The sequence below is a fragment of the Diplodia corticola genome, assembly GCF_001883845.1.
Source record: "Diplodia corticola strain CBS 112549 chromosome Unknown scaffold1, whole genome shotgun sequence".
NCBI lineage: Eukaryota > Fungi > Ascomycota > Dothideomycetes > Botryosphaeriales > Botryosphaeriaceae > Diplodia > Diplodia corticola.
The window spans coordinates 706,689-733,779 of record NW_017971480.1 but is presented as its reverse complement, the minus strand read 5'-3'; the positions used below and the strand labels follow the sequence as shown (position 1 = coordinate 733,779).

Here is a 27,091-nt window from a genome sequence, read left to right as displayed (position 1 = left end):
GCTTATTACTGAAGCGAGAAGGATTGAATCATCCTTCGCTCGACATGACTGGCACAAATCACAACCATGACCATTCTCCGGGTCAATCCTCTTCGTTAAGGGTATCCGCATCTGTCTACTTTCCGTTACTTCGTTTCTCGAGAACTAAAGTCCAGCTCTGACCCATCCACTCTCGCAAGTTAATCGGTACGTCCATGCAGGAGCACAGCTCCCATGTTGCCCGCCCCAGCGCATGACTCAGCTTGCAACTAGTCATGCCTTTGCAAGTTCGGCTTTCAGGTCCTCAAGGATTTTGACGACGGAGCGAATGCCCCTCAGGGCGTTCTCGTCCTGACCCTGGCCAGGCCTGAAGGTGGCGTGCGCAAAGTCGATCAGCTTGACGACGGCAAACTTGGGCACGTCTTCCTCGTCGTCATCGAGCTCGACTTCGTCGTCGTCCTCCTCGTTCAGTCCCTTCTCCCCGGCCGCAGTCGCGGTCTGCAGGGCGTCGAGCTCGGCCTTCTCGGCGGCCTTCTCGGCCTCCTTCGCCGCCTTCGCATCGCCCTCGTAGACGAACAGCAGCGAAGCGGAGTACATTCTGCTCTCCTCGGCCTCCAGAGCCGCCTGCGCGCCCTTGACGTCTTTCAGCAGCTTCGCGACGATCGGTCTCGCCGTGTCCGCCGAGTGTCCCGCGCCCGGCACGAGAAAGTACTCCCTGAACCCCTCGACCACGTTCTCCGCCCCGAAAACCCTGCCGTACAGCTTGTTGAACGTCTTGTACCCGCTCGCCTCGTCGAAGACGGCATGCTCGTCGCTCTCCTTCTTCTCCCCCTCGCCCTGCCAGACCCTCATGCCCGCGATCCTGAAGCCCAAGCTCGAGCTCGTCGTCTCGCTCGCGACCTTGTCCAGCCGCGCGGCCTTTGCTTCGGACGTGCCGTCGTCGTACAGGCGCGCGCCCAGCTTCAGGTCGAGGATGTTGGGCTTGCGGAACCCCGCCGCCACGTTCTCCAGCACGATCGACGTGTCGGTCGACAGCTTCTTGCCCTTCATCGGTCCCACGTCGTCGAGCGACAGCGTGGCGGCGGTGCCGGTGCCGGTGCCGGCGGCGGTGCCAGAGGCGGGAGCAGCGGCCTCGGGGATGGGCGCCACCGCCGGCGTCGACGCGCCCGAGGGGTCCGGCGAATCCGAGGCGACGGCGGCCGCGAGCGTGGCGGCTTCGGGCGACTTGTTCAGCTCGAGCGTGCCCATGAAGGTGGGCATGTACGCGGCCAGCGCCGGGTGCGAGGCCGTGGCGGACTCGTAGAAGGCGATCTCGGCGGCGGTGCACGGCTTGATGACGAGAGCGCCGGTGGGATCGGAGAGGACGCCGTCACTGCGGGCGAGGCGGACTTGAATGAGCATTGGCGCTCTCGACATGAGGCAGCAGAGGGCGGCGCAAGGCCAGAGGTGGGGGTTGAAGGGAAAGATGTGCTTACTGTCCAGCAGCGGCATTCTCAAAAGCGCTGAGCGTCTTGGGGTCGAGGGTGGATGGGGCCATTGTGCGTGGCAGTGCGATGGGTCAGTCTTGGGGACAGAGGCTGGGAGTTGGGAAAGGTGAGGCGGTGACGACGGATGGGAGCTGGGACAAGCTTCCTGGCTGGGGTGGGGCGGCTGAGCCTCTGGGCCAGGGTCCATGTCAGCCCTACGAGCCTCACGGAATACCGGCACGTCGACTCTCTGAACACAGTTAGTGCGATGTGCGCCAGCGCAACAATAATTTGACGTCGTCTGACGTTTCCCTTTCCTTCTCTTGCCTCTCACCCTCTCCGCTGGCGCTGCGCCCGTTCTGCTGCATGGCCACCTCGCCGCACCAGCCATCTCGCGCTTTGCTGCTGGCCGGCCGGACAAGGAGCCCACCATCAGAATGCCCCAGCAACACGCCGAGGTACAGGTCACTTGGTCGTCGAAGTGTAGGTACTCAATGGTTTCGTCATCCAAAGCTGATTTTTTTCCATTCCGGAGCTGACCTAATTCAAGCATCACAAGTCCTCGTGAATCCAAAGTCGAGTACACAATAAAACCGTCTTTTCTCGTTAATAAACCATACACTCGGTCGCCTAGGGGGGGGGGGGGGGAAGAACACTCGAAGCAATGGAGTTAACCCATGCCATCTATTTACATTACACGATTGGCATTGTATGCCAATGGAAAACGCCGCGAAGTTTCCTTCGGAATGCGTGAGAATCAGGGAAAAAGAAAAAGGAAAACGCCAACCCTCCAACAGGCCATAGTCCGCACGCGGAGGCGGGGAATCTCAAGAACGAAACACAGCCGACGTCTTGCGAGGAGGCCCTCGCATCACAAGCTTACTGTCCACTTATGTACCGCCGTTCTCATGGCTGGGTATCTCTGGTCTTGCCATCACTCACTCCTCTCTTGCTTGTCCAGCTTAGGTTGATCAGCAAAAGGCCCGACTCCGAATGCCGGCGTAGTCTCGTTGCTTTGGCTGGGAGGAACTCCAGGAGTAGGACCGTCCTTGACAATCACTGGGTCCTCGCTCCGAGTGCCCGAGTGCACGCTGACTCCCTCTTGAGACTCAATGTCCGCCCGCCCACGTGCAAACGAGACGCCCTCGCCGTTGTCCCCATCGCGCCGCTCAATCGGTGACCATCCGGCAATACTTCCTGCAACAATGCCAGCCATGGCTGCTGCAGGTCCGAATGCCGAGTTCGAGCGCGACCGGTTGCGGCTACGGGAATGGGAGCTGATGGGCGTGGGAGGCGCGGGAGATCCACCCTCATTGTCGCTTCGCTCGTTGTTTGGCGTCTGGGGGAGCGAGTGGCTGCTGCGCGAACGGCTGAACACTTCACGAGCTGCTTCCCGAGGATGCTGGAGCTTGAACTTGAGCCCGCTGAGACGACCACCACGGATCCTCTTAATGAACGCGAGCTCATCACGAATCTCGAGAAGACTCTGGTTCCACTCGTAGTCATCCGACAAGACCAGGTCCGGCGTAGGCTTGCGCTTGAACCGGGCCGGGATCAGGCTAGCGACCAACTCATCCGGAATCAATCGGATGATGACACCAACCGGAAGGGAGAGGAAGCCGAGAACAATTGAGTAACCCCACTGAGCCCCATTGAGTGGCTTCACCGAGAAGGCAGCGCCACCCACGAAGATGATCATGATCTGACCGCCAATCATGATGAGGTTGATGAAAATGAAGAAGTAGTTGCGGTGCATGCCCTCAAAGACGTTGAACTTGTTGTCCAGTCGCCTGTTGTTGACCTGGTTGAAGATCTGCATCCATACGAACGTGTTGAAGACCAGCGTGCTGAGTTGGTCTTGTTCGTGTTCGCTATCGTACGAGAGGATGCTCTTGCCAGCGAAATAGAGGATGAAGGTTACAACAAGCTGATAAATGGCCTGGCCAATGATCATCTTCCACATGGTAACCGTGATGAGGGGGGCGGACTTGGGATCAGGCTTCCGGTCAAGCAGGCTGAGAGTAGGCGGATCGGTAGCAAGAGCCAAGGCAGCGAACGTGTCCATGATCAGGTTGACCCAGAGAAGCTGAACGGCAGTAAGAACCGAGGTTTGGTCAGAGCTGGCGACAGCTGACACGAAAGTCAGCAGTACAGCCGTGATGTTGACCGTAAGTTGAAACTGCAGGAACTTCTTGACAGCATCGTTGACGGCACGACCCCACAGCAGAGCCTTGACAATCGACGAGAAGTTGTCATCCATGAGGATAATAGCCGACGCCTCCTTGGCAACTTCCGTACCAGCTATTCCCATGGAAAAGCCGATATCGGCGGTCTTGAGAGCAGGAGCGTCGTTGGTACCATCACCGGTAACGGCAACCGTCTCGCCAAGTTCCTTGAGGCGTTTGACCAGGATCCTTTTGTCTTCAGGGCTAGAACGAGCGAGGACGCAGAGCTTGGGAATGACTTGGTCCATTTCTCGCTTTCCCAGCTTCCTGAACTTGGGTCCTTCCATGACAATACCACCGGGAACGAGAATGCCGCATTCTTCTGCGATAGCCTTGGCCGTCAAGACGTTGTCACCAGTAACCATGCGCACAAAAACACCGGCCTTCTTGCAGTCCTGGACAGCTTCAGGAACACCGTCGCGGAGAGGATCCTGGATACCAACGAGACCGAGGAAAACCATGTCGTGGAAGACGTCATCAAAGTTGGCCTGAGAAGCATCGTCCTCCAGCGCGCGAGCGCCCTTTGGCGGCCACTGTTCGAAATCCTTGTACAAGAACCCGATTGTGCGGAGCGACCGAGATGCATACGTCTCAATCAAGTGATTGAGCATTTCGCGCACATCGGAAGAGAGGGGTCGAGTAGAGAGATCCTTGGCGCTGTCGACGATGGTTTCCGCCTTCGCCAGCAGAATTTCAGAGGCGCCTTTGACGTACACCCTATACCTGCCGTCTTCAAGCTTGACAACAGCGGCCATGCATTTCCGGCCTGAGTCAAAGGGTACCAACTGGACGATGCTGGCGTTTGATCTTTCCGTGGAGACTGTGCCCATTCCCAGATAGTCGCGGGCAAAGTTGAGCAGAGCCGTCTCGGTCTTCGAACCGATGAAAGCGGGTTTGCCGTCCTCTTCGCCCTCAAAGGCGGTCGAGTTGATGACGATGGATTGTTTGAAAAGCTCTTTGAGCTCTGCACCAAGATTGGAAACGAATTCACTAGGAGAAACGTCGTCGCCATTGTCCTCGGAAGTCTGCTTGCCCTTGTTGGCAGCGTCCTGCTTGAGCTTACGGTCACCGAAGCGAAGGGCCGTGCTTAGCGATCCTGCAACCACAGTCATTTTGTTTTGGGTGAGTGTTCCTGTTTTATCGGAACAGACCGTGGTAGCGTTGCCCATGGTCTCACAGGAACGAAGCAGACGGACCAGGTTGTTGTCCTTCAACATTCGGGTCGTGGCAAAGGCCAGTGCGAGAGTGACGGCGAGAGGAAGACCTTCCGGAACGGCGACGACGATGACGGTGATGGCGACGATCAGAATATCCAGGAAGTTCTGGCCCTTCTTTTCCGGAGTAGCATCGCTACTCTTCAGCCTGACAAGGAATTCGATGAAGAGGACGATGAAGAGGAGCAACGCAGAACCACCACCAAGCTTGGCGATGTATTCGGCGAGGACGTTCAACTTCGACTGCAGCGGAGTGACCTCGCTGTCTTCGCGGAGGGCCATCATAGTCTTGCCGTAACTCGAGTGGACGCCAGTGGCTGTGACGATGAAAGAACCAACGCCCTCGGAAACCTTTGCGCCGGAAAGAATGAAGGGGTCCATCTTGCGGACGCTGTGGCCGGCTTCCATTGCTCGGTATACGTCGTCGGCCGGGATTTTCTTCAAAACATCGGATTCTCCAGTGGCGGAAGATTCGTCGCATTTGACATTGTGGCCCTCGATGAAGATACCGTCAACGGGAACCATGTCGCCGGGTTCAAGAAGCATGATGTCGCCGACAAGCACATCGTATACCGAAATTTCCCTTGTCTTGCCAGACCGGATGACTTTGACCAATCGGTCGGATTTTTTCTTGTTGAGCTTCACGAACTGCCTTTCCTTCTGCCAATCGTTGACAGCTCCGACGACGACGACAATGGCGATGGCGACCATGATGGCAACACCTTCAACCCATTCCACTTTAGGCTCTCCATCCTCGTGTGATTGACCGAATGTTTCGTAAAGTCCAAGGGCGAGCGAAATAACGGCGGCAATTGTAAGCAGAATCAGGACCTTGTCGTTGTAGGCCATCCATGCCAACTGCAAGATACTCTTGGGTTTTTTCTCGGGGAGCCTATTATCAGAGAAAACTCTCTTACGGTCCGAATATGCTTGCGGCCTAGTTCCATGCTTCTGGGAGTGTGTTGTAGCAGTTCGCTCAAGGTTAGCAACACCCTTTCTATCAGTCTCGGTAGACGAAGGGGTGGTGGCATCCTCGAAAGAAACATGGCCATCAAGACCCTCTTCGTCCATGCTAAGACCGCTTTTGCGATCCGTCCTTAGACCTTTGGTCAAACCGTTCAGTCCTCCCAACGCATGGAAGGCGCCTAGACTTTTAGGGTTGTACAGCTTGGACAGCTGTCCGGGCGAGAAAGCGAACTTATTATCCTCGACTTCGAACTCGTGCTCAGTGCCCGGGTCCGGTTTCAGGGCGTCCTGATCGTTAAGAATCTCGTCGTGACCGATTTGTTGTTTATTCGTCGTGGTCGGGGAGCTATTGACGTATGTCTCGGTAGTACCCAAGGACTGTCCATTCTCCGTCTGCGAGTCCAGAGAGTTACCTCGAGACCGCGGGTTCGGAACGGACAAGAAGACATTGGGATCGTTGCCCCAGCGGTTCGACGGCGAGGATACATTGTGCGGGGATGTCGGGCGATCCTGAGAGCTGTCGAATGAGTTGGGGTTGCGCAGGTCGACGGGCGAAGAGCGAGTCTGAGACTGGGTCGAGAAGCTTGTCTCCGATCGTTGTGTGTGAAGGGTGTGGATGCTGTCGCCGAGGTTGCCGAGCGGCACGGCATTTCCCATGTCCGGGTTGTTGTTGTTGACAGCGGATGTGTCAATGGTAATGGTTGGAGCTCGCTGGCGGCGGAACGGTCCAGGCGAGGAGGAGCTCTTGCGGCCCTCAGGACTCGAGCTCTTTCTATCGGCCATGATGGCTGCCTTCTCTCACCGGAAGCTCGCACTGCAGGCGACGGAGGGTTGCGCAGATGTGGCGCGTGGGTCCTCGGCGTGGTGGCTGAGAATTACGGAGGTGAGATGTGCATGGGTATACAAGAAGGAATAAGTAGGAAGGGCTGCCTTGTAATGAGCTGTGTTGGAAGTCAGCACAGGGTCGGAGCGAATGGGGTCCGGCACGCAAGCTCGGTTTCGAGACGCCGCTGGGGCGAGTGAGCCCTGCAGGGATTTCGGGCCAGGCGCCACGGTTGAACCAAGGCGGACCTGAGCAGCTGGGGCGTCGGTCGCCTCCCCACAGCCACGTTGGGGAGAGGCCGAGCAATGGAGGGCGGTGCAGGTGCTACGAGGGAGACTCACGGGGCTCGCGGTAGCGGAACAGTCGCAGCCAGGCCTCGGCGTACCAGAAGGATGGAGAAGGCGGATGGGCGGCGATCCGCGAGAGCGCTGAGGGCTCGCGGGGAAGCGGCGGAGGTCGGGCGGTTGGGCGGTTGGGCGGCGATGGGTAGGTGAGCACGACTGGGGCTATGCTACAAGCGAGCGAAGGCCATTCCAATGGAGAGAGATGCGGTCGGGGCGAGGAGAGCGGGCGGAGGGTGGGCGAGCAATTGTCATGTGGCCTGGGAGCGGGCGGCGACTTGAAGCAGCAGCGGTGGAGAAAGACCAACGGTGGCCGCGGGCTGGCAACGGTAGGCTGGAGCGGGCGAGGACGCACTAAGGAGTCCTAAGGCATGTGTCGTTGTATGGAGGAGACAGCAGCGATGCGCCCAGAACAGCACTGCCTCACTCTAGACCCGAAGCGACGTAGTTTCCGTGCGCCCCCTGCGCTCCGCGACGCCTGCGGCAAATCATGAGAGCCACGGGCTCGGGGCCAGCTGGGGCTCCAGCGGCTGTTGTCGCTGTCGTCTACCCACCGCATGGCAGCGCGGGTCGCAGCTGCGCTGGCCGACCGGACAGCTGGCCGGCGACGCGGGCGGCGCGCTGCAGGCCAACGGCCGCCCATTCCTGCTAGTGTTTTCTGGAAGCCGAGTCGCGCCAGGGCCAATCCGAGCCTGACTCGCCGGCTCTCGTCAGCAGTGCGTCAGGCACTCCGCCGCGCCAATTGACTTTTCCTCCGCCTCGCCCGCCAAGGCCGCTGCAGACGTCGTTGCGTCCAGCCAAGGCCGCGCGGCACCCCTTTCGCGGAGCAGAGCGAGTCTGCGGTGTCTCCGCCGTCCGCTGCAGCATGGAAGCGTTTCACTGCCGGCCTGGCCGCTGGCCGCTGGCCGCTGGCCACTGGCGAGCGGCGACCCGCGAGCCGCTAGCCAGCCGACTGGATCGCTGCAAGGAAAAGACTGCGCACCGCCACACGCCCGCCACCACCGCCACACCTGGCACGCGACCGCCCGGGGCTTGCAGCGCACGCCGGCGGGCAGAGGCACAGAGGCAGCTGGCCAGCCGTGGCTGCTTCTTGCGCCTCTCTTTCCGCCACAGCCAGTCGTCCCATCGGCCCATCGTCCCAGTGGCTGCCGTGGCCTTCAGCTGGGCGCGCGTCGGGACCTGGCTGGCTGCACTTCTCCCATGCACTCCACCACGCGCCAGCGCAGCTCGGCATCGTCACAGGCAATTACACCCCGGAGCTCAATTTTACCGGTCACTCAGAGACAGTGTGCCACGTCCGGCTGCCTCTAATTGCCGCCGTTGCCTCCCACACCTTTTGCACCGCCTGGGCCTGGGGAACGGACAGCCAGGCTCGCGACTCGTTAGGCTACACGCGCTCGTTGGGCAGGACCCGTCACCGCTAGTTTTCTCAGGCGAACCGATACCTGGGGACTCGGCCGTTCTCTGTCGTAGCATTTGCTCGGACTTGAAACAGAGAGGGAAATAGGGGAGGTTTCATCCTGCTGGCCGTCATCTTACAGCCGCTGGGCGACCTTGGCCGGCCGATATTGCCATGTGTGATGGCCTTCTCGAACGCGCCTCTCATGGTGATCGCGACGATGCCCAGCAGGCTTTCTCCGCGCTTTGCGCAATATCGCCAATGCCCCGATCAGCCGGCGTCGCCCGGATTATGCGGTCAGCCTCGCAATAAAACCCAGCCGTCCTTGGTCCGTAGGAGCAACAATGCGGCCGTGCTACCACGGCGGGATTCTGCGACAATCTCGCATTGTCATCCCGTCGGACTGCACGTCAAGCATCGCCCCGGCTTGTGCTCGTATGGCAAGGCTGCGGCCGCGTGGATTTTCTTTGCTCTTAATCATGAACAGCGAGCCTCTGGCCACAGACATGAGCGTGCAAAGTATCCCCTAGGTGGTGTCAAGAACGCCTTGGCCATGATACCAAGGCCGATCTTCTTAGCGGTCAGCGAGACGACTCCTTTTCGAGTCGCTTCCACTAACCCAACAGCCCCATCCAGACTAGAGACGCGCACCTACCGCGCACCGTGCCATTAGTAGTGTTGGCCGCTTTGTGCCAGCGTTGATGACGTTATGGCAATATTGACAATTACATGGTCTCACGGCTCTCCGCAGTAGAGGTCGACCGCTACCTGACCAGCTCAGAGTCGAAAAGAGGCGCCTGCAGAGCCAGAAAGCAAAAGCACTTCGCCACAACCACTCTCCACATCGTCCCGCATGTTAAAACAAATCCACACCAACCGTTGGCTGTGGCGCTCTCTTGCACCATGGTGGAGAACAGTGGACCCAGTGCTGGTGAATACATTGGTTCTCAACAACGATAGTATCATGGAAGCTCCGCTACGGTGGTTTGTTTTGAACCTGCCCAGATTCATGGCGTTCTGCACGAACACCAATGTGCCAATGCAAATTTCAAACCCACATAGGACCCTGGCAGCTTTCGGGTGGCTCCAGAACGAGTCCGCTTCAACAGTTCCCGCGCCTGCAGGTCTTGCACAAATTGGGGAAAGAAAGGTTCCGAGAAGTTAATCCCACCCAGTGCCTGAACTATCTGTCACGCCTGTTCCTGGTCTACCATGCAGCTTTTCCAATCACTTCTTCCTTTGGGTCCCGTCGCATTGCAGAAAATCTTGAGGCATTTTCCTCTTCCCGGTGCGACATATCCAATGGGACCGAAGTATCACGGCCCCTGCATATGCTGCTGCCAAGTCAACTTGTAGAAGACCCTATCGCTTAGACGCTGAAGGAGGCTGTGCACTAGGCCTCGGCTTCTCCGCCCGAAGCACATCATCATGCAAGGGTGTAGTATGCCGGAAGAGCATTTTCTGGTTTTTTTTTTTTTTGAAGGTTTTCTGTTGGGAACGTTAAGAACGAGGAAAACGTTGCAAAGACAACGACTGCGGCCACTATTGTGGCTATGCTCCTGTCCTGCCTTTCTCTTCGGCTATCTCGTTCTGTTACCGAGACGAGGCAGCTTTATCGGTACTACTAGGGCGTTGACCAGTACAAACAGGACAATGGCGGATGCGAAGACGTAGCGGAGGCTGTGCTCGTACGCCCGGATAACTGCGGTTGCGGAGGCGTCAGTCTCACATCTAGGCCTTCCATTTGCCAAAATGGCTGCCTAGCAGGAACGGGGTTGAATGTTCGGCAGAAAGCACGAGCGCAAGGTCGGTGCTTAGGTGAACCAGATCCGGCCAGGTAAATGCAGCACTCACCTTCCACTCGGTGTTCTTGGGTAAGATCGAATATGGCGCGGACGGATTTGCGAACACGCAGAATAATCTGGGCAACATCGTCAGCAGCTTACGACGCTTTTCCGACAAATGGGGAACCGGAGGCTACATCCTAACATACCTCTTGCTTCTCGGGCCCGGTGACATATCTCTCCAGGTCCACCGACAACGCATTCTGCACGATTAGGCTGCTGATGGCGACGCCGAACACCGCCCCGAGGCTTCTAAAGAGGCTCAGCGTACTCGTCATCACTGCCTGATCCTCCTGTGTGCTGGTTGCTAACACAGCTAGCGATGTGGCTGGGTAGGAAAAGCCTAGCCCGGTACTGACCGGGACGACAAAGACGGTGGCAAGCCATGCTGGAATACCGTCCCACATGCTCGTAAGGCAAATGGCGCCCGCCAGCGCGATCAGCGAACCACCTACGATCAGCTCCTTCATGCGGCGCGTGTACGTCATGATGAATCCAGACGACACGCCACATATCATTATGGCAAGCGAAGGAGCCGCCATGCGGAAGCCGGACTGCGACGCCGAGTCTAGTTTGACGGCTTGGAAATACAGTGGTGCGTTGAAGATGACGGTGTTGCTTCCAATCGAAGCGAAAAGGTTGGAAAAGACGAGATTACCCCTCGGCGCCGTGAAGAGCATCGCCAGAGGCATGACTGGCCGGCCAGCCTTGCCCTCTACTCGGATGAGGAAGAAACCAGCGATAACAGAAACGCATAGAGAAGTGATGACGAACGGATGCTCCCACGACAGAACATTACCGCCCAGGTTGAGTCCCAAGATCATGAATGCAACTGACGTCGTCAGGAGACACGAACCCAACAAATCGAACGTCTTGATGTGCTGGAAGGCACTTTTGTCCGAGTTCCTGGCCAAGTTCGGACCAAGAGTGTCGGGCATGGTGATTATCGCAGCCACGAGGATCAACAGTTGAGCAGGAATCTGTATGCCAAACGTCCATCGCCAACCCAGCGTGTCGCAAAGAAAGCCTCCGAACGCGGCTCCGCAGGCCTGCCCAAGGCCGAAGAAAAGATTGATGTAAGCTTGATAGTTGCCCCGGATCTCGATGGGCACCAGGTCATTGGTCAAAATTGAGCCCATGGCCAGGACGCCGCCGGCACCTAGGCCACAGAATGCTCTTGCGGCAATGAAGCTGCCAATGCTCCGAGCCAAGGCGCACCACGCCGTCGTGAGGACAAACATGACTAGCGAGAAGAGATAGATGGGGCGGCGTCCAATCGTATCGGAGACACGAGCTAGCAGAGGCTGGAAGGCTGTAGAGGTAAGAAGGAAGGCGGTGGACAGCCACGAGGCTGAGTTGGAAGACCTGAAGTAAGAGGTTATGACCGGATGGCTTGATGCCATCAAAGTCGAATCGAAGCATGCTACCTGTTGGTGTTTGCTTAGTCGGCTGTAGAGTTGGTTGGTTTGTGTAACGACTTACAAAATATTGCAACAGGACTCCCCCAAAGATCAACCAAAACTTGGTCACGCTCACCCCGGCAAGATACGGAGAGTCCCCGTCTCGATTGCTCTCATCGCCGGGCGCAGGCTCTGAGAGGACTGCCTCCTCGGCGCCAGGGGCCAGGTTGAGGCCGTCCGCTGGATGGCTGCTGACCCTGTACAGTTCCTGGGCATTTGATCGGTCATCAGTGCGGGGTACGTCGTCATGCGGCGAGGACGCATTGGCCGATGCAGCATTCAAAAGAGGCGTGCGCTCTGAGGCCGGTGCATCTACGTCAGGCGCTCGAGCAGCTGGCATGGCGAGAATCACGAGTGGAGAAAAGACGGAGAGAATATGGCGTGCAAGGAACGGCGCGCGGAAGCAGCAGCAAGCGCTCGCGCCGACATATAAGCACCGAGCTAAGCGAGTGTCTACAGACAGAGGAAGATGTCGTGACCGCGACGATGACTGGGACTGGGACTACGGCAGGTCGGGTGGTGTCAAAGGGCGCAAAGCCGAGCGGCGAAAACTTCGGCTGTAGTCGCAGCAGCGCAGCGCTCACTGGCCAGGCGGGGCAAAGCCCGCCGGCTCGCGGTCGTGGGCGGCCTATCAGCGCCGGCTTCGGACACTGAAAAGACGATAACTGCCATTACCAGCGTGCCAGCCCTATCAACCCTCGAACCCCCGCTGCATTCTGCATATTTCCCGCCTCGGTGTCCCAGAGCAGGCACCGCCCACGACGCAAGATGAAGCCGCCGTTCCGGATCGCCGTGCTCGAGTGCGATACGCCGCTGCCCGAGGTCGTCGACGAGTTCGGTACCTATGGCCCCATCTTTGAACGCTTGCTGAAGGCTGGCGCCGATGGTCTGGGCCAGCCGGACGTGATAACTTCAAAGGACCTGCAGGTTTCCTTCTACCACGTTGTCGACAACGAAGAGGCATACCCCTCGCTGGACCATGTAGACGCCGTTCTCCTGACCGGATCCAGTGAGTGCTGCGCCGCTCTCTCAGAGGTTCGGATGCTCATTGTCCGCCACATGCAGAACACAACTCCTTTGACGACAAGCCCTGGATCCTCAAGCTCGTCGATTTCACCAAGAAAGTCCTCGCCCAGGACCGCGTGCGCTTGATCGGCGTTTGCTTTGGCCACCAAATCATCGGCCGCGCTCTGGACGTCAAGGTCGGCAGGAGCACCACTGGGTGGGAGGTGTCTGTCCTGCCCTTTACCCTGACGGAGAAAGGCAAGGAGCTGTTTAAGAAAGACACCATTGTAAGTGCCTTTCCCCTGTGAAGGCGTAGGTGATTGCAGGACAAGCGAGGGTGCATATGCACGGGTGGCCGCATATGGTCGACGCAGGTCGTCTACTCGACCTTCCTTGCGCGGCGCCGGCTATGCATCCTGTCCCGGCAAGCACGTGTACGGTATGCCGACGGGCTGCGGCTGGGCCGTTTGGCCTTCTTCGCACAGTGGGCCATCCTCGGTCGGCCGAGCGCCGTCGCTGTTCCGTCTCGTCGTGGTCCGCAGCGATGCCGCCAGCACAGGGTGCAATCACATGCATTGTATTATTAGGCGCCCCGCTCATGCAAGCCTGCAGAACATCCACCAAATGCACCGCGACATCGTCTACGAGTATCCGCCCGGCATCGAGGCGCTGGGCCGTTCGCCGCTCTGCGAGGTGCAGGCCATGTACGCCAAAGGGCGGCTGATCACGGTGCAGGGCCACCCGGAGTTCAACGAGAAGATCATGGCGGTGATCCTCAAGGCGCGGCACGAGAACGGCATCTTCGACGACGCGCTGTTCGCCGACTCGCTGGGGCGGGCGCCGCAGCCGCACGACGGGCTGGTGATTTCGCAGGCGTTCATGCGGTTCCTGCTGGAGGACTAGGTGGTTTCGCTGTTTTGCATTTATTATTAGCACGTAGGGCAGACAAATGACAGAGCAGTGTGTCGGTGGGCTGCGTGCGGACAATAATTGCCAGTGTTTCAAGGAAACGGCGGGAGATGATGTCAGTGTGGTCTCTGCCGCTCGCGTGCTGGCGCTGGCCCCACGGGTCGCCCCCTTTGTCCCTCGCCTGCCCTTTCTGCGCCCACCCCCTGTCAACCATGGGACGCCGCCGCGCTCCCACACTCCCTAGGCCGGCCGCCGCTGTTGGCCGCCAACTGCACGCTGCACGCGGCCAACCGGGGCGGCGCGCGACCTCCAATCGTTTGGCGCACGCAGACGCCAGCCGGCCGCCCAGCTCCAGTGGTGTCGCGGGGTGCAGCACTCGCTGCCGCAGTTTGCAGCGGCCGTTGTTCAAGGCCAGACGGCGGCGCCGATCGCGCGCCCAGACACCCAGAATAGCGAGGGCGGGCCTTGCTTGGCGAGGTGTACGCGTCCGCCACCATCCCAGACCCGAGCGGCCTAGAGCAGCTGGCAATCTTCCCTATCTTTGCCCTCTCCACATTCTCTCCACTACTGTGTACTGTCGCCCACGCCCTGTGCTCAAAACCCGCCCTCCTAATCTCGCCTGTCGCTCGCTCCTCGCCCGGACGCTTTTGTCTGCTGCGTTATCTTGTGCCTGGTGCCATGTCCATTCGCTCTCACCCACCCGCTCCCGCATAGCCGCCGTCGTATCCGCCGCACAGCGCACCAGCTCTCCAGATGGGCAAGTGTACGTCTCCACCTCCGCACTCTGCCCCGCGAGTCCACACTGACACTGCCCAGGGAGATATGGCGTCATCCTCGACGCTGGGTCGTCGGTGAGTGCGCCTTCTTTGCGCGACTGCGCCCGCCGCATCGTGAGACCACCCTGCTTACATCCCGCGCTACCAGGGGACCCGCGTCTACACCTATCGATGGCTCAACCCTTCGAGAGCCCAGCTTGAGGCTTCCGAGGACGAATTGAAGCGCCTGCCCAAGCTGAAGACGAAGAAGGAGTGGACACACAAAATCCATCCAGGTATGATGTTGCGCTGCCCCTCGCCATAGGTGGCTCGCTCACGTCAGTTGCCGAAAAGGAATCTCGACTTTTGGTGAAACTCCCGAACTTGTGGGACCGGACCACCTGCAACAACTGCTCGATCATGCGCTCGAAGTTGTCCCCGCGGACGAGGTCGAGAACACCCCCCTGTTCCTCCTGGCTACCGCTGGCATGCGCCTGCTCCCGGACAACCAGCGCGCCGCTGTCCTGAACGAGGTCTGCGCATACGCTCGCGAGAACACAAATTTCCAGCTGCCCGACTGCGACCTGCACATTCAGGTGATACCCGGGGAGACTGAAGGTCTGTATGGCTGGATCGCGGCAAACTACCTTCTCGGTGGATTCGACGAACCGAAAGAGCACGACCATGGCAAAGACCACCACACGTATGGATTTCTGGATATGGGTGGAGCTTCGGCACAAATCGCGTTTGCGCCCAATGCGACAGAAGCTGAGAAGCACGCCAACGACCTGAACCTCTTGCGCTTGAGGACTCTGGACGGCTCGTCGTCAGAATACAAGGTTTTCGTCACGACCTGGCTCGGCTTTGGCGTAAATGAAGCAAGGAGGCGATACGTTGAAGCATTGGTGGAAGCCTCGCCCGAAGCTACAGAACTTCCGGATCCCTGCATCCCTGGAGGTCTTGAGGTTACGGTCAAAGGCAAGCCAGTGGAGCCCGATTCCAGCGAGGAAAAGGGCCTAACACCGCATCTTGTTGGCACCGGCATGTTCACGGAGTGCTTGAGTAAGACGTTCCCTCTCCTCGACAAAGACGCGCCTTGCCCCGACGCGCCGTGCCTTTTGCATGGTGTCCACGTTCCCGCGATTGATTTCGACGTCAACCACTTTGTTGGTGTCTCCGAGTACTGGCACACGACACACGAAATCTTCGAGATGGGGCACAAAGACAAAGCATATGATTTCAAGACGTACCAAGAAAGGGTCAACGAGTTCTGCAGCAAGCCATGGGAAGAGATTGAAGCCGGTATCAGCAAACACCAATGGGGCAATAAGGTCGATGAGGCCACCGCTCTGGAGGTCTGTTTCAAGGCGTCGTGGCTCATCAATGTCCTGCACGATGGTATTGGCGTCCCCCGGACTGGTCTCGAAGAGATGCAGTCCGGAGCCAACGGCACAAAGACAGTCTTGGACAAGACTAAAGAGAAGGGCTACCGGGACCCGTTCCAAGCTGTCAACAAGATTGATGGCACCGAGGTCAGCTGGACGCTTGGTAAGATGGTTCTCTACGCTGCAAGCCAAGTCGAGGCCAAGCCGGGGGCGTTGGCTGTTGGATTTGGCAGCAACAAGCCCGGGGTTCCGTCGGACTTCCAATATGCTGGCGGCAAGTTCATGAGCCTACCTGGCGATTTGGACGAGGAGCTGGAGGATTGGCACGAAACCCTGTTCAAGGACTCGTCGCGCCGCATTCCTGGCTTCATCATGTTCATGTTCATCGTCCTACTGGCCCTCTACTTCCTCTGCGGTCGCGAGTGCCGGAATAGGTTGTCTCGGAAGACGCGCGGTCTTTTCTCACGCGGATCACCGAAGCGGAAGCCAGGGCCTGGTGCTGGACTCGGACTGGGTGGGAAACTTTTCTCACGCAACAGTGGCAGCCCCACTTACGAACGTGTCTTGGAGAGTGGCGCCAACGATTTCGAGCTCGGGGACCACGCCGACGGGGTGGAGTCGTACCACTCTGATTCCAGCAGCGATGACAGCCACGGAAAGGTTGGCCACACGTCCGGATGGGCTACCCCACAGCTCACGAGAATGGCTGGTGGTAGCAAATTCGACCTGGGGCCCGGATATTTCGAGAACATCGTCAGCCAAGGTCAAGGCCTTGGCATCGCATCGCCCTACGGCGGCAACGCGATGGAGCGTGGCGGCCTGATGGCGCGTGTGGATTCTCGAGAGCGACTCGCACCCTTGGGCTCCATGGGCAGATCGAGGAGTCGTAACGGGAGTCCGACCCGGGGCAGGAGTCCGCTCATGACTCCTCTCAAGGAGTCTGTCGACTGATTCATTGGAAGACAGTGTACACATGTTTCGATTACCTGGGCAAGGCGTTTCAGGTTTGCTGGGTTTCTCCTTTGTGGGGTTCATTTTGGCAAGGCGCTTATGCAAAGAGGCTGGGATAGCTGGGAAAATGGCGTCATACCAACCCCGTTACATGCACTTCAGAAGGAGATCAGGAGGGATCTTGTTTCACCATATCCGTGTTCTTTTCTTCCATTTCAGACACGGCTAACGGAGGCCGGGACGCTATACTACTAATGACTGCGAAAGCGTTGCTCTGGTTTTCCTTTCTCTTCGCCAGCAGTGTCGCCGGAGAGCAGGAAACGCAGTACCGTCTGCGCTCCAACGGCACGGCTGTGCCGTTTTTCTAGAAGCTTTCCCACGAGACACGAGTCCGAGGTCCGCACGACAAAGCAGACCGCTTACGTAGCACGTTTAATGAACCATAACCAATCATAAGATATACTCTTGTGCATCTTGTGAATGCCGTCTCGGCCAGGCAGCGTTCATGGTGCCTGAAGACTCCAGCGGCCCGCATGACACTCCAACCCTGGTTAGAGGAAAAGTCATATGTACGTGCGACTTGCATCTGCAAGGAAGGCCGTCTCCTTCCTCGGAACGACGCTAGGGCTGAGAGGAACCCCGTGCCTCTCTCCGGTGTTAGGCCCTTTCGCGAGCGGCAGAGGGTACCTGGATGATGGGCGGCAACTACATGGTCGGCGGTGACTGTGGCCAACCGTTGTGTAAACAGTCAGGTCTCAACGCCCCCACCGACGACGACCGCCGCCCATCCTCCTCGCCGCACCAACTGCCTGACCAGAGCTGCGCATTGCGTGTCGCACCATCAGACCCTCGTCACGACACTTGCATTCCTTTTACCCGCCAGAGCACGAGCAGATCCGCGGGCCAGTCGCATCCCTCTATTGCACAACCAACCTACCTACCCCGCCGGAGCGATAACCTCCGTTAGTCTTGTTTCCCTTGCGAGAGGAGGGACGCGGCGCAACACAACAACACAACACAACACAAGGCGCCAAACCCAACCGACACAGCCCCCCCGCGAGCCGGCACGCGCGCACCTAAGCCCTTCGCCCACGGGAAAATCTCGCCCCTCCCTCCGTGCCTCCGTCGCACCCCCTCCCCGAGCAATCGACCGCGGAGCCACCAACCGCACGCCGCCTCGTTTTTTTGGGCCTGCTGACTTGGACGCAAAACCGCCGCGCCGCACGCCTTACCCACGCAAGAAGACAAACAGACACACGTGCGCCACGCGCCAAAAAAAAAAAAGAAAAAGGTTCTGTTCAATCACACACTACCGACAGAATTTCAAATAACTGCGCCATGGCCGGCAACAACAACAACAATGGCGGTGGCGGCGGCGGGGAGAAGACGTACTTCGAGCAGCAGCGCGAAATGCTGGTCGGCGACGTTGCGCAGAACCTGGAGGCCGTGCTGCAGAACATGAATAAGCTGAACCGGAGTCTGGAGGGCATCATTGCCGTAAGTCCAGTCCTCTCTCTATCTCTATTATGTTGGGGGCAAGTGCCTCTTTTTTTTTTTTCTTCGGAAGGAGGTGCTAGAGTGGGCCGTTGTAAAGAGAGCGTGACTACCTGCTCGGAAGCAGCCGGGAGGGCGTTTATCGAAAGTCACGATGTGTTGCATTACGAGGGTGCTTTTGTTGCCCCTAGCGGGTGCGGCTGAAGTTGTGGTGAGGACTTTAGGGCTGGTGGAGAGATCACTGGGGAGGCGGTGCATGGAGCTGAGCGAGCAAGCAAGGCACCGCCATGATTGAAATCCCACGACTTTTGTGGGTCGGCTACTGGCACGCGGGAAGCCTGGCGGAAAGTGGAGCGTTCACAATCGCGTCATCCTTGCTGCCTTCTTTTCCCTCGTGTTCTCTTTTTTTCTTCTCGTTTCCAGATTTGATGCCCGAGAACTCCGGTGTTCCCACTAACGCGCCCATCATATCGACTAGGTTGGCAACGAGTTCGGCTCCGTAGAAGCGTTATGGTCACAGTTCGAGAATGTCATGGCGAGAGATTCGAATCCTGCCGCTGCTGAGGGCCAAGCAGAAGGCGACCAAGGTGCAGAAGATACGACCGTCCTGCAGGACGATAAGCCGTAAGGGAGCGGAGACCCTGTGCTTGAGCTTTAGGCTAGGAAGAGGCCAGGGCGGCATTATTGCACAAAAAATGATACCCACAATTTCACGTTTCAGCAACGGAGCCAACTTGGTGTGTTTGCATCATATTTGCCTAAGAAATGGGGCAGACAGCACGCCCAGGAGGAAATTACAGAAGTAATCTAGGAGAGGGGAAAAAAAAAAGGAAAAACCGCAGAGCATCGCTGGCAGTAGAACCTCCGTTATAAAGCAACAGGCAATCAGAGAAGAAAAATAGTCGAAACCAAGGCTACTGGTTACCGCAACAAACGCCGTGATGAATGCCTTCCCAAGACTTCAGGTGGAAAAAAAAACAAAAACAAAAAGATATCGGGTAAACCGTAAGTATGCGTCATGAACCCCTCCCCGATCATAGCAAGGAAAAGAGATGGCCTTGATTCTTTCAACTGTGAAAGGACCTGGAGCCGCCATCTCAACTTTCATGACCATCGTCCGTTTCTCATCAGTTTAGTGTCCCGGTTCCCATACCAATAGAAATCCAGCCGGCCTCGTGATCTCCCGCCCAGCGTTCGTTCATCGCGGTCATACCCTCTCGTGCATACGTGTACGGTGAAACAAATGTGGTGTTGAATCGTAAACGCTCAAGTGTGTAAGGGTTTGCGCATCAAATTTAGAGAATCTTGCACCTGCTCTTCTTCGGTTTCCGGGCGCCGTAGGCTGGCTGGCTGGAGTCGTTGGTGCCTTCTCTGCTGGCGGGTTTCCACTCCTCGCCAACGGCCTTGGTGACGGCAGCGTCGAAGATGTCGTCGACACCGTCCATTTCCTTACTGCTGCACTCCATGTAGGTCGCATTCATCTTCTGGGCAACGGCGCGGCCCTGGTCCGGCGTCACGGGGGTCAGGCCTTGGGTCTTCAGCAGCTCGATGCAGGTTCGCTTGTGGCGGAGATCGGACTTGAGGCCCAGGAGGATGATGGGAGTTGTGGGACAAAAGTGGAGAACCTCGGGATACCACTGTGTTTGGCGATCAGTCCATGTGCGCTGGCAGGGCGGGCGGATTGGTGCTGCTTACCTTGTCCATGACATTTTCGAGCGAGTTGGGGCAGTCGATGGCGAAGCAGACGAAAAGCAGGTCGGTCTCCGGGTATGATAGCGGCCGTAGACGGTCGTACTCCTCCTGGCCGGCAGTGTCCCACAGCGCCAGCTCGACCATCTTGCCGGTGGGCGGATGGGGGGTGTGGGTGATGTAGTTCTCGAAAACGGTCGGGACATATTTCTGGCGGGCGTCAGTGCGCGGCGCTCGGGTGGGCGCGCAAAGGCGAACTCACCTCGGGGAAGTAGCCCTGGCTGTAGCTGATCAGGAGACAGGTCTTGCCGCAGCCGCCATCGCCGACGACGACCAGCTTCTTGGACCATGCGGGCGGCTCGGTGACATTGGTGCCGATGGAGCCGCCGCCGCTGCGGGCGGACAGGTTGGAGCCGACGGTGCCGTTGCTATTCCGATGGCTCTGGGCGCGGTTGGGGCGACGCGAGACGGACACGGGGGCGGCGGGCAGCTTCTCGGAATTCTTGCGACGCAGGTAGTCGTAGTTCTGGGTGGCCTGGACCGCCATGGTGGACGAGGTCGGGGTGCGGGCAGGTGCAAGTAGCGGCGGGACGGAGGGTGGGTAGCGCGTCGAGCGGCAGGGCCTGGGGTGACTTGGGCTGGCGGTGCTGGGGCGTATCAATATGGACAGCGAAGAGTTAATAACAGTGCGCGCGCGTGGTGGAGACTGTTGATGGTGGGAGGGAAGTCTCAGCGGCGCGGTCGAATGGGCGATGAGCAGCTATGTAGGCGGGTGGGCCTGGCAGACCGGGCAGGCCTGGCGTTAGGGCGTGGTGTTGACCTTGGCGTCGGCCCAGCAACACTCGCGTCCGCCCTGCCCACAGCCTGCGCCTGCACGCTGCACGCTGCACACAAGCCGCAGAGCCCCCACACCGCACCGGCCGATGACGCGCCCTGGGCAGGCGCTCAACCGCCGCCGTCTCCCCAAGGCCTGCGGGCAGCGGGCAGCGCCGGCCACGACGGGCGGCGAGGCATTCATGCCCAGCAGCGTGGAGAGCGTCCGTGCAGGCGAATACGTCACGGCTCGACACCGCTCCCATGGGGCCATTCATGCCTCGCAGCGCGGTAGGGGATGCGCCCCTGCAGGGCCCGGCGCCGGCTCTGGCAGCACCTGGCAGCACCTGGCAGCACCTGGCAGCACCTGGCAGCACGGCAGCGGCCATGCGCCCCCTGAAATCGATCGCAGCACAGGCGCCAGAAGGAGGCTGGACGCGGTGGGTTCTGCAGCCAGCGGCCAGCACATCGGCGAATCGGCAGGCGCGTGCGCGCGCGCTGAGCCCCCACACCGCCCGGACATGACGCGGGAGATCGCTCGACACCTCAATCTCGACGTCCGCCCAAGAGTCACTCGCCCTCGCGCCCCACCGCACACACGCCTGACCTATATGTCCAGCCCTGCGCATGGCGCAGTCGAGAGCCGGCCGAAGACACCCACCCGCGCTAGGGCGCCATCCCCGACCCCAGCCATGGCCGCCCGCGACGACAAGCCGCGTTATGACGCCGGCAACCGCACCCTCGACCATTGTGCGCCGCCACACCCTGCTGCCTTGGAATCCCCGCCCGCTGACTCGATCCAGACCAGAGCAAGCTGCCCGCCTGGCGCTACCGCCTGCGCTGCTCCCTGATTCCCGTCGTGCGTTGGGAGACGCCCTATCTGGCCTACATGCAAGATGCCCTGCGCACCCCCGCCCTGGACTCCTACTTTGCCTTTACGGCCAACCTGGGGACCCACACCTTCTTCATGATCATGCTGCCCATCCTCTTCTGGTGTGGCTACACCAATCTCGGAAAAGCGTAGGTCAACGTGCGCGGCTGTTCCAGTGCCCTTGCCTCTTTTTCTTCCTTCTACCCAAGATTCCTCAGCAGCTGACAGCGCGCGCCTCTGCAAAGAATGGTACACGTTCTGGCGTCAGGTGTCTTCTGGAGTGGCTTCATCAAGGACATGCTCTGCCTTCCGCGCCCGCTTTCCCCACCGCTGCACCGCATTACCATGTCCGGTTCTGCTGCCTTGGAGTATGGGTTTCCCTCCACCCACTCCACCAACGCTGTATCCGTGGCCGTGTATGCCATCCACATGCTACACACGAGTGGAGACGCCTCCGACGCCACCGCTCACGCAGCCATGCAGGCTGCACTCTACTTCTATGCTGCCTCAATCGTCTTTGGCCGCCTTTACTGCGGCATGCATGGCTTCCTTGATGTCATTATAGGTACCCTTGTGGGCGCCCTGCTTGCCGGCGTGGAGATCCTCTTCGGTAATTCCTTTGACCACTGGGTCTGCCAGGACAGCTTCTGGGCGCCGCTCCTCGTCACGCTCGTGATTCTTGTTCTCGTTCGCATCCACCCGGAGCCTGCAGATGATTGCCCGTGCTTTGACGACAGCGTGTGCTTCGCCGGCGTTGTCATTGGCTGCGAGATTGGAGTCTGGCACTTCTCAAAGACTCGCTTTGCCTACGATGACCCGGTTCCCGGAACCGTGGCGTTCAGTTTACACCAGTTAGGCTGGCTTAGGGCCGTTCTCCGCATCGTACTCGGTGTTTTCATCATCTTTGCGTGGAGGGCAACCATGAAGCCGCTTTTGCTAAGATTCCTCCCTCCCTTGTTCAGGATTTTGGAACGTCTCAGGATGAATCTCCCACGCAAGTTCTTCCTGCAGGCATCGTGAGTTCTATTTTCCCATCGCTGTGATGGCAGCTTGATGCTAACGTTTCGAAGTGAATACTCGAGCATTGCTAATTTACGCGATGACGATCATGTCATCCCCTCGGCATCCGAGATCCCTGCTAAGCTGAACAACCTCCGCCATCCCCGCAAACGCACTGTCTCCATCGGGCCCCAATCAATGGCCGATGCGTATGAGACTCTTGCCTACCGTCATCAACGAAGGCGAGAGAGTCTAAATTCTCAAGAAGGCGAGCGCCCAAAAAGCCCCTTGAAGGGCAAGGATGAGAGTTACTTCCTAGCCGAACCCAAGGACGCCGCCACATCCACATCTTCAAGCACACTCGGTACCCCGGTCGGGGCAAATCTTCTTCCAACCCCGATTTCTTCCCGAGTACATTCATACGAGCAGATGATGGGCGCTGGAAGCTCACCTGAAATTGCTGCCACAAGCCCCATGACCCCTACCGAAAGCGACCCTAGTGCAGGATCGCCACCGAACCAGGCACTGGACATGATGCCGGAGGATGAGGAGAAGGAAGACAGTGAAATATTTTCGAAATTGGAAAGGCCGCGAGTGCGGTACGACGTGGAGGTCGTGACGAAGCTCATTGTTTACTCTGGTAAGGCAACTTCCCTTGACAGGAGGTAGCATTTCTTAACTGATGGTATCTCAGGAATTGCATGGCTAGCGGTAGAGGGCAATCCTTTACTCTTCGAGTATTGCGGACTTGGAATGAGATAGTTGGTGTAGGCAATGCCAGTAGGTCAGTTAGGGGATGAGCTAACGGCATTGAAGGATGTAAACGATCGTACAGGGACGGGATAAAGTAAAAGTGGAGATACCAGTAAACGAGAGGTGAGCAGCGTTTGTAAAGAAAAAAAAAAAAAAGCAAGGATCCCTCAGGATGTGGGTCGCTGGGTAGATCTTTTTGTCTGTCCATAAAGTCAAGCGACGAACTTCGTCAGTCCATACAGATCAGGTAGTCTCACTGACATGACCTGAGAGTGTCAAAACATCTTACTTATATCCAAGGCTAACAAGCACGACCTAAATGGTAGGCGACCCTCATCACTAGGTAGGCTTGAACGTCCGTCTTACCCATGGCGTTGGGCTCGGGACGGTAAGCAAAAGTCGGCAAAAGTGGGATTCTCCTTTGACCCTTGACCGGTCAAAAGTGGCATGGAGAGAACTGTTTTTGGAAGACATGGCTTTTGGACGACGTTTTCCGACTCGGATCGCCCTCCCACCCCAGCGGATTAGCCGAAGTCCAAGCTTTGACCAGGGCCCACTCGGTTCACGAGCGTCGAACGCAGTGTAGTGTTGCTCGTGACGGGTGCGAGTGCGATGGCGGACGGGCTCGCTGTAGATCATGCTGCCGTGGGTTCGTAGGGGATACGGGGGACGTGATTGCGGGCAATTGAGCCTCCTGGCATGATAGCTGATGCGACCCTCTGTGGAGAAGTACCCACTAGGGGATGCTTAGTGGGTTCGTCCAGTGCCGCCTGTGTGGTTCTCACTCGGCCTTCTGGTCCAAACCAACACATTGCTCATTTCGAAATGGCTGGGCAAAGTACATACAAACATGGGCGCGTATAAGCAAGGAGACGAGAACATGTATGGGTATAACAGAACGTTCCTCAGCAAGACCACACCTTTCTCCACAATTGATTCTCCGCTTTTGGCCAGAGTCATGGATATACAAGGGATACTAGTGGTTTCTCGAAATCTTTATCTTGTTGCGGTAATGGGAAGATTTGCATGGATTATCTAAAAAAAAAAATGTTGGACTACAGCCATGGGATGATGATGATGATGATGATGATGATGATGATGATGATGAGTGACCAATGCAACGTCAAACAATACCGACTGAAGGAGTTTGATGGTATGATTAGTACATGTCCGACAGCGAGGTCAACCATGGGGACATGTCACACTGATAGTGTAACTCGAATGAATTTTTATATCTTGATCGTAGAGTCGTAACAGCTACTCATGAAACCCCCCCCCACCCAATAATGCAGCCGGCCCAATTTACCTGGTGTCGCCAGGGGCATCGTTGGCGCCCTCACCGGGCGCGGCTAACCGGCTGAAGTCCTCTTTGTGCTGGGTCTGCTTGGTGTCCCTGGATTTGCCGTGGCCGGCGGGGGCGTGCTGCGATGCGTCAAAGTCCAAGCGCTTGGACTCGATGCTGGCCGGCAGCGCGTCGCCCGTGCCCGTTGTCACCTCACCGGTCATGCCGCTGTCGGTGGTGCTGCGGGCGGCGTCGAAGGCGCCGCTAGCCGAGGCCTGGTCGGGCCGGCTGCCGACGGGGTTGTTGGTGGGGGCGGCGTCGTGGATCTGGTCCGGAGCAGGGACCGAAGGGATGGTGTTCTGGACGCCGGCATCGTTGGGGATCTTGGTGCCTTTGACGGCCATGTCGGAGAGGTTACCGCCGGTGTGAGACATTTTTGCTGGTATAGGTAATTGTCCGAGTCGTGGGAGGAGGCGAGAGATTTGTGCGAAGTTTGTGGAGAATAGAAGTGTTGACTTTTTGAGTGCTTCAAGCTGAGTGGAAACTGGTGACTGGAAAATGAGAAGCACCCTGAGCCGCACGCCGAGCAGGCCATTTGTATTCCATCTCCCAACGAGGCCTACACGTCGCTATGATGTCATGTAGCTCAAGCTGCGTGGGCGGGTTCTGACGACGGCGGGGAAAGCGCGATGGATGGTTGATGTCATGATGAGACTAGACCGCAGCCATGCGCCGTGCACCGTGCACCATGGTGGTTGGGTTGAGGAGCGGATTACGGGCGTTCCAAAACCAAACACATAATAATAGAACTGATGCCGATGGAGAAGACATAGTGTATGTTGGTAGTGTGTCGATCGAAGGCCGGCCTGAGTAGTTGAATTCTTTTATGGCTGCCATATGGACGGGAATCTGTGCAGCTACGACCGCCAGTATTCGTATGCGTAGACGCTAATACTGTAGTGCGGCTTCCTGACTGACCCAAGAGGTCCACGACAGCTGGCCAAACCCGCCACGACTATTGGAAGAATACCAATTCGTAAGAAGTACCTTCTTCGCGTGTGCTTTTTTTTTTTTAAAAAAAAAAGAAAAAAACTCAACGTCTTCTTTCCAAACAAGCGTCATTTCCGTAAATGAACATGAGACACGTCGATAGACGGGAGATTAAACGATGGAAGAATAATATATTTTCAGAGTAGGATAGTCGAAGGCTTCGGCTACCTATCGTACGTGGAGTTATACCCTACTTACTCACTTCCGGCCTCCGATATTGTAGACTCCATGCTGGTGAATAGCGTATGATACTGCGAACAAGTACTATTTTAATAGCCGTAGCAGGTTTGGCCAGTTGGCGCGGACCCACTTATCGGCATCCATAGAGATCGGCCCAACTCCGGCATCTCCGCTGCGATTGGCCTCGGGCGTCACCGTCGCGACCGGACGCATCTGCCTCGCCCACCTTCTTTCACCTCCAATCGGCTCCAGTCTACTCTTCCACCATGCCGCCGCAAGAGGTCGATAGGCGCGCCGCGCGTGAGGTCATCGACATCCTGCACGAAATCGCAACACTCCTTGTATGTACCTACAACCACCCCGCCGCCGCTTCGTCCAACTCTCCTATGCACACGGCTAACCCGCCTCTTAGAACACCAGCCTCAGCCGCAATCAGCTCTCCTTCTGTGTCTCGCTCATCGACAATGGTGTCAACCCCGAAGCTCTAGCCGTACGCCCTGCCCTTCCCCCAAGTGTGATTTCTTCGCATGGAGGGAGCTTGTGCTGACAAGGATTGTCCCCATACGCCTGCAGAATGTCATCAGGGATCTCCGTGAGCAGTATCCCGAGCCGCTGGAGCCGGAGCTCGGCGATGAGGAAGGCGAGGCCTGAAAGTTTGCTCGACCGCTACGCCCTGCCACGAGGAGTTCGTTTGTTTTTTTGTGATACCCCAAGGTGGCCCCCCTGCCCCCAAGAAGTAGATTTCCGAAAAGGATGTCTACAACAAAAGCTGGTGGAGGCTCGGCAGTCGCTCGTGGCGAAGAAAGCGTGCAATGCTTTGGCTGTTGCCCGCTTGAATGATGGCTCTGCCACCCGGCCAGCGCGAGCGCACAGTGTGGTCAAGCTGGCAAGGCCATAACGGAGATGATGTGGCGGTCTTTCGACACCAGAGAAGAAGGTCGAGATAGAGGCTGTGTAACTTCGTGCTCGAGGGCATTAGGGTGGCACGGGGGAGAGAAGCGCTACTTCATGAAGCCAAGGCAAGCTTTCTCATCATTTACTGGACACACGCTCAAGGTGACTGGGTCCAGGAAGTAGAGTTGGTGATGTACAGGAATATCAAGCCCTACGCGTAGGAGCATCATGCTTGAGGCTCACATTGGTATGTGCTTTTATCCGAATGGACGTGAATATCAACGTTGTAGCGCGTTGTGAGATCTTCCCAAGTGCATCCAAGCGGCCGAAAGGCGGTGCATTAC

At 57.9% G+C, this 27,091-nt stretch overlaps 10 protein-coding genes across 10 annotated transcripts; 5 read left to right on the top strand and 5 right to left on the bottom strand.

Annotated features, from left to right (window-relative positions):
• Positions 1 to 252: 252 nt before the first annotated feature.
• BKCO1_1000228 (inositol polyphosphate multikinase) lies at positions 253 to 1,516 on the bottom strand (the record flags this gene model as incomplete). Its single annotated transcript, XM_020269602.1, has 2 exons — positions 253 to 1,351; positions 1,455 to 1,516. 2 exons carry the CDS (start codon positions 1,514 to 1,516, stop codon positions 253 to 255), a joined length of 1,161 nt encoding a protein of 386 aa, XP_020135541.1.
• Positions 1,517 to 2,379: 863 nt separating this feature from the next.
• Positions 2,380 to 6,633, bottom strand: BKCO1_1000227 (p-type calcium atpase; the record flags this gene model as incomplete). The annotated part of the gene is made up of 1 exon (XM_020269601.1): positions 2,380 to 6,633. The coding sequence occupies one exon, from the start codon at positions 6,631 to 6,633 to the stop codon at positions 2,380 to 2,382; it is 4,254 nt and encodes a 1,417-aa protein (XP_020135538.1).
• Positions 6,634 to 9,993: 3,360 nt separating this feature from the next.
• Positions 9,994 to 12,057, bottom strand: BKCO1_1000226 (multidrug resistance protein fnx1; the record flags this gene model as incomplete). Its single annotated transcript, XM_020269600.1, has 4 exons — positions 9,994 to 10,115; positions 10,268 to 10,334; positions 10,407 to 11,684; positions 11,740 to 12,057. 4 exons carry the CDS (start codon positions 12,055 to 12,057, stop codon positions 9,994 to 9,996), a joined length of 1,785 nt encoding a protein of 594 aa, XP_020135537.1.
• A 428-nt stretch (positions 12,058 to 12,485) lies between these two features.
• On the top strand, positions 12,486 to 13,625 carry BKCO1_1000225 (class i glutamine amidotransferase-like protein; the record flags this gene model as incomplete). The annotated part of the gene is made up of 3 exons (XM_020269599.1): positions 12,486 to 12,726; positions 12,783 to 13,009; positions 13,335 to 13,625. The coding sequence occupies 3 exons, from the start codon at positions 12,486 to 12,488 to the stop codon at positions 13,623 to 13,625; spliced, it is 759 nt and encodes a 252-aa protein (XP_020135540.1).
• A 759-nt stretch (positions 13,626 to 14,384) lies between these two features.
• Positions 14,385 to 16,722, top strand: BKCO1_1000224 (nucleoside diphosphatase; the record flags this gene model as incomplete). The annotated part of the gene is made up of 4 exons (XM_020269598.1): positions 14,385 to 14,394; positions 14,448 to 14,482; positions 14,556 to 14,682; positions 14,741 to 16,722. The coding sequence occupies 4 exons, from the start codon at positions 14,385 to 14,387 to the stop codon at positions 16,720 to 16,722; spliced, it is 2,154 nt and encodes a 717-aa protein (XP_020135539.1).
• Positions 16,723 to 18,060: 1,338 nt separating this feature from the next.
• On the top strand, positions 18,061 to 18,844 carry BKCO1_1000223 (dash complex subunit dad1; the record flags this gene model as incomplete). The annotated part of the gene is made up of 2 exons (XM_020269597.1): positions 18,061 to 18,219; positions 18,695 to 18,844. The coding sequence occupies 2 exons, from the start codon at positions 18,061 to 18,063 to the stop codon at positions 18,842 to 18,844; spliced, it is 309 nt and encodes a 102-aa protein (XP_020135534.1).
• Positions 18,845 to 19,511: 667 nt separating this feature from the next.
• Positions 19,512 to 20,452, bottom strand: BKCO1_1000222 (gtp-binding protein rhoc; the record flags this gene model as incomplete). The annotated part of the gene is made up of 3 exons (XM_020269596.1): positions 19,512 to 19,853; positions 19,912 to 20,115; positions 20,168 to 20,452. 3 exons carry the CDS (start codon positions 20,450 to 20,452, stop codon positions 19,512 to 19,514), a joined length of 831 nt encoding a protein of 276 aa, XP_020135533.1.
• A 376-nt stretch (positions 20,453 to 20,828) lies between these two features.
• On the top strand, positions 20,829 to 23,350 carry BKCO1_1000221 (sphingosine-1-phosphate phosphohydrolase; the record flags this gene model as incomplete). Its single annotated transcript, XM_020269595.1, has 5 exons — positions 20,829 to 21,468; positions 21,522 to 21,738; positions 21,835 to 22,605; positions 22,660 to 23,228; positions 23,283 to 23,350. 5 exons carry the CDS (start codon positions 20,829 to 20,831, stop codon positions 23,348 to 23,350), a joined length of 2,265 nt encoding a protein of 754 aa, XP_020135536.1.
• Positions 23,351 to 24,643: 1,293 nt separating this feature from the next.
• On the bottom strand, positions 24,644 to 25,057 carry BKCO1_1000220 (atp-dependent metalloprotease; the record flags this gene model as incomplete). The annotated part of the gene is made up of 1 exon (XM_020269594.1): positions 24,644 to 25,057. The coding sequence occupies one exon, from the start codon at positions 25,055 to 25,057 to the stop codon at positions 24,644 to 24,646; it is 414 nt and encodes a 137-aa protein (XP_020135535.1).
• Positions 25,058 to 26,119: 1,062 nt separating this feature from the next.
• BKCO1_1000219 (mitotic-spindle organizing protein 1) lies at positions 26,120 to 26,504 on the top strand (the record flags this gene model as incomplete). The annotated part of the gene is made up of 3 exons (XM_020269592.1): positions 26,120 to 26,194; positions 26,266 to 26,343; positions 26,427 to 26,504. 3 exons carry the CDS (start codon positions 26,120 to 26,122, stop codon positions 26,502 to 26,504), a joined length of 231 nt encoding a protein of 76 aa, XP_020135176.1.
• Positions 26,505 to 27,091: the final 587 nt, after the last annotated feature.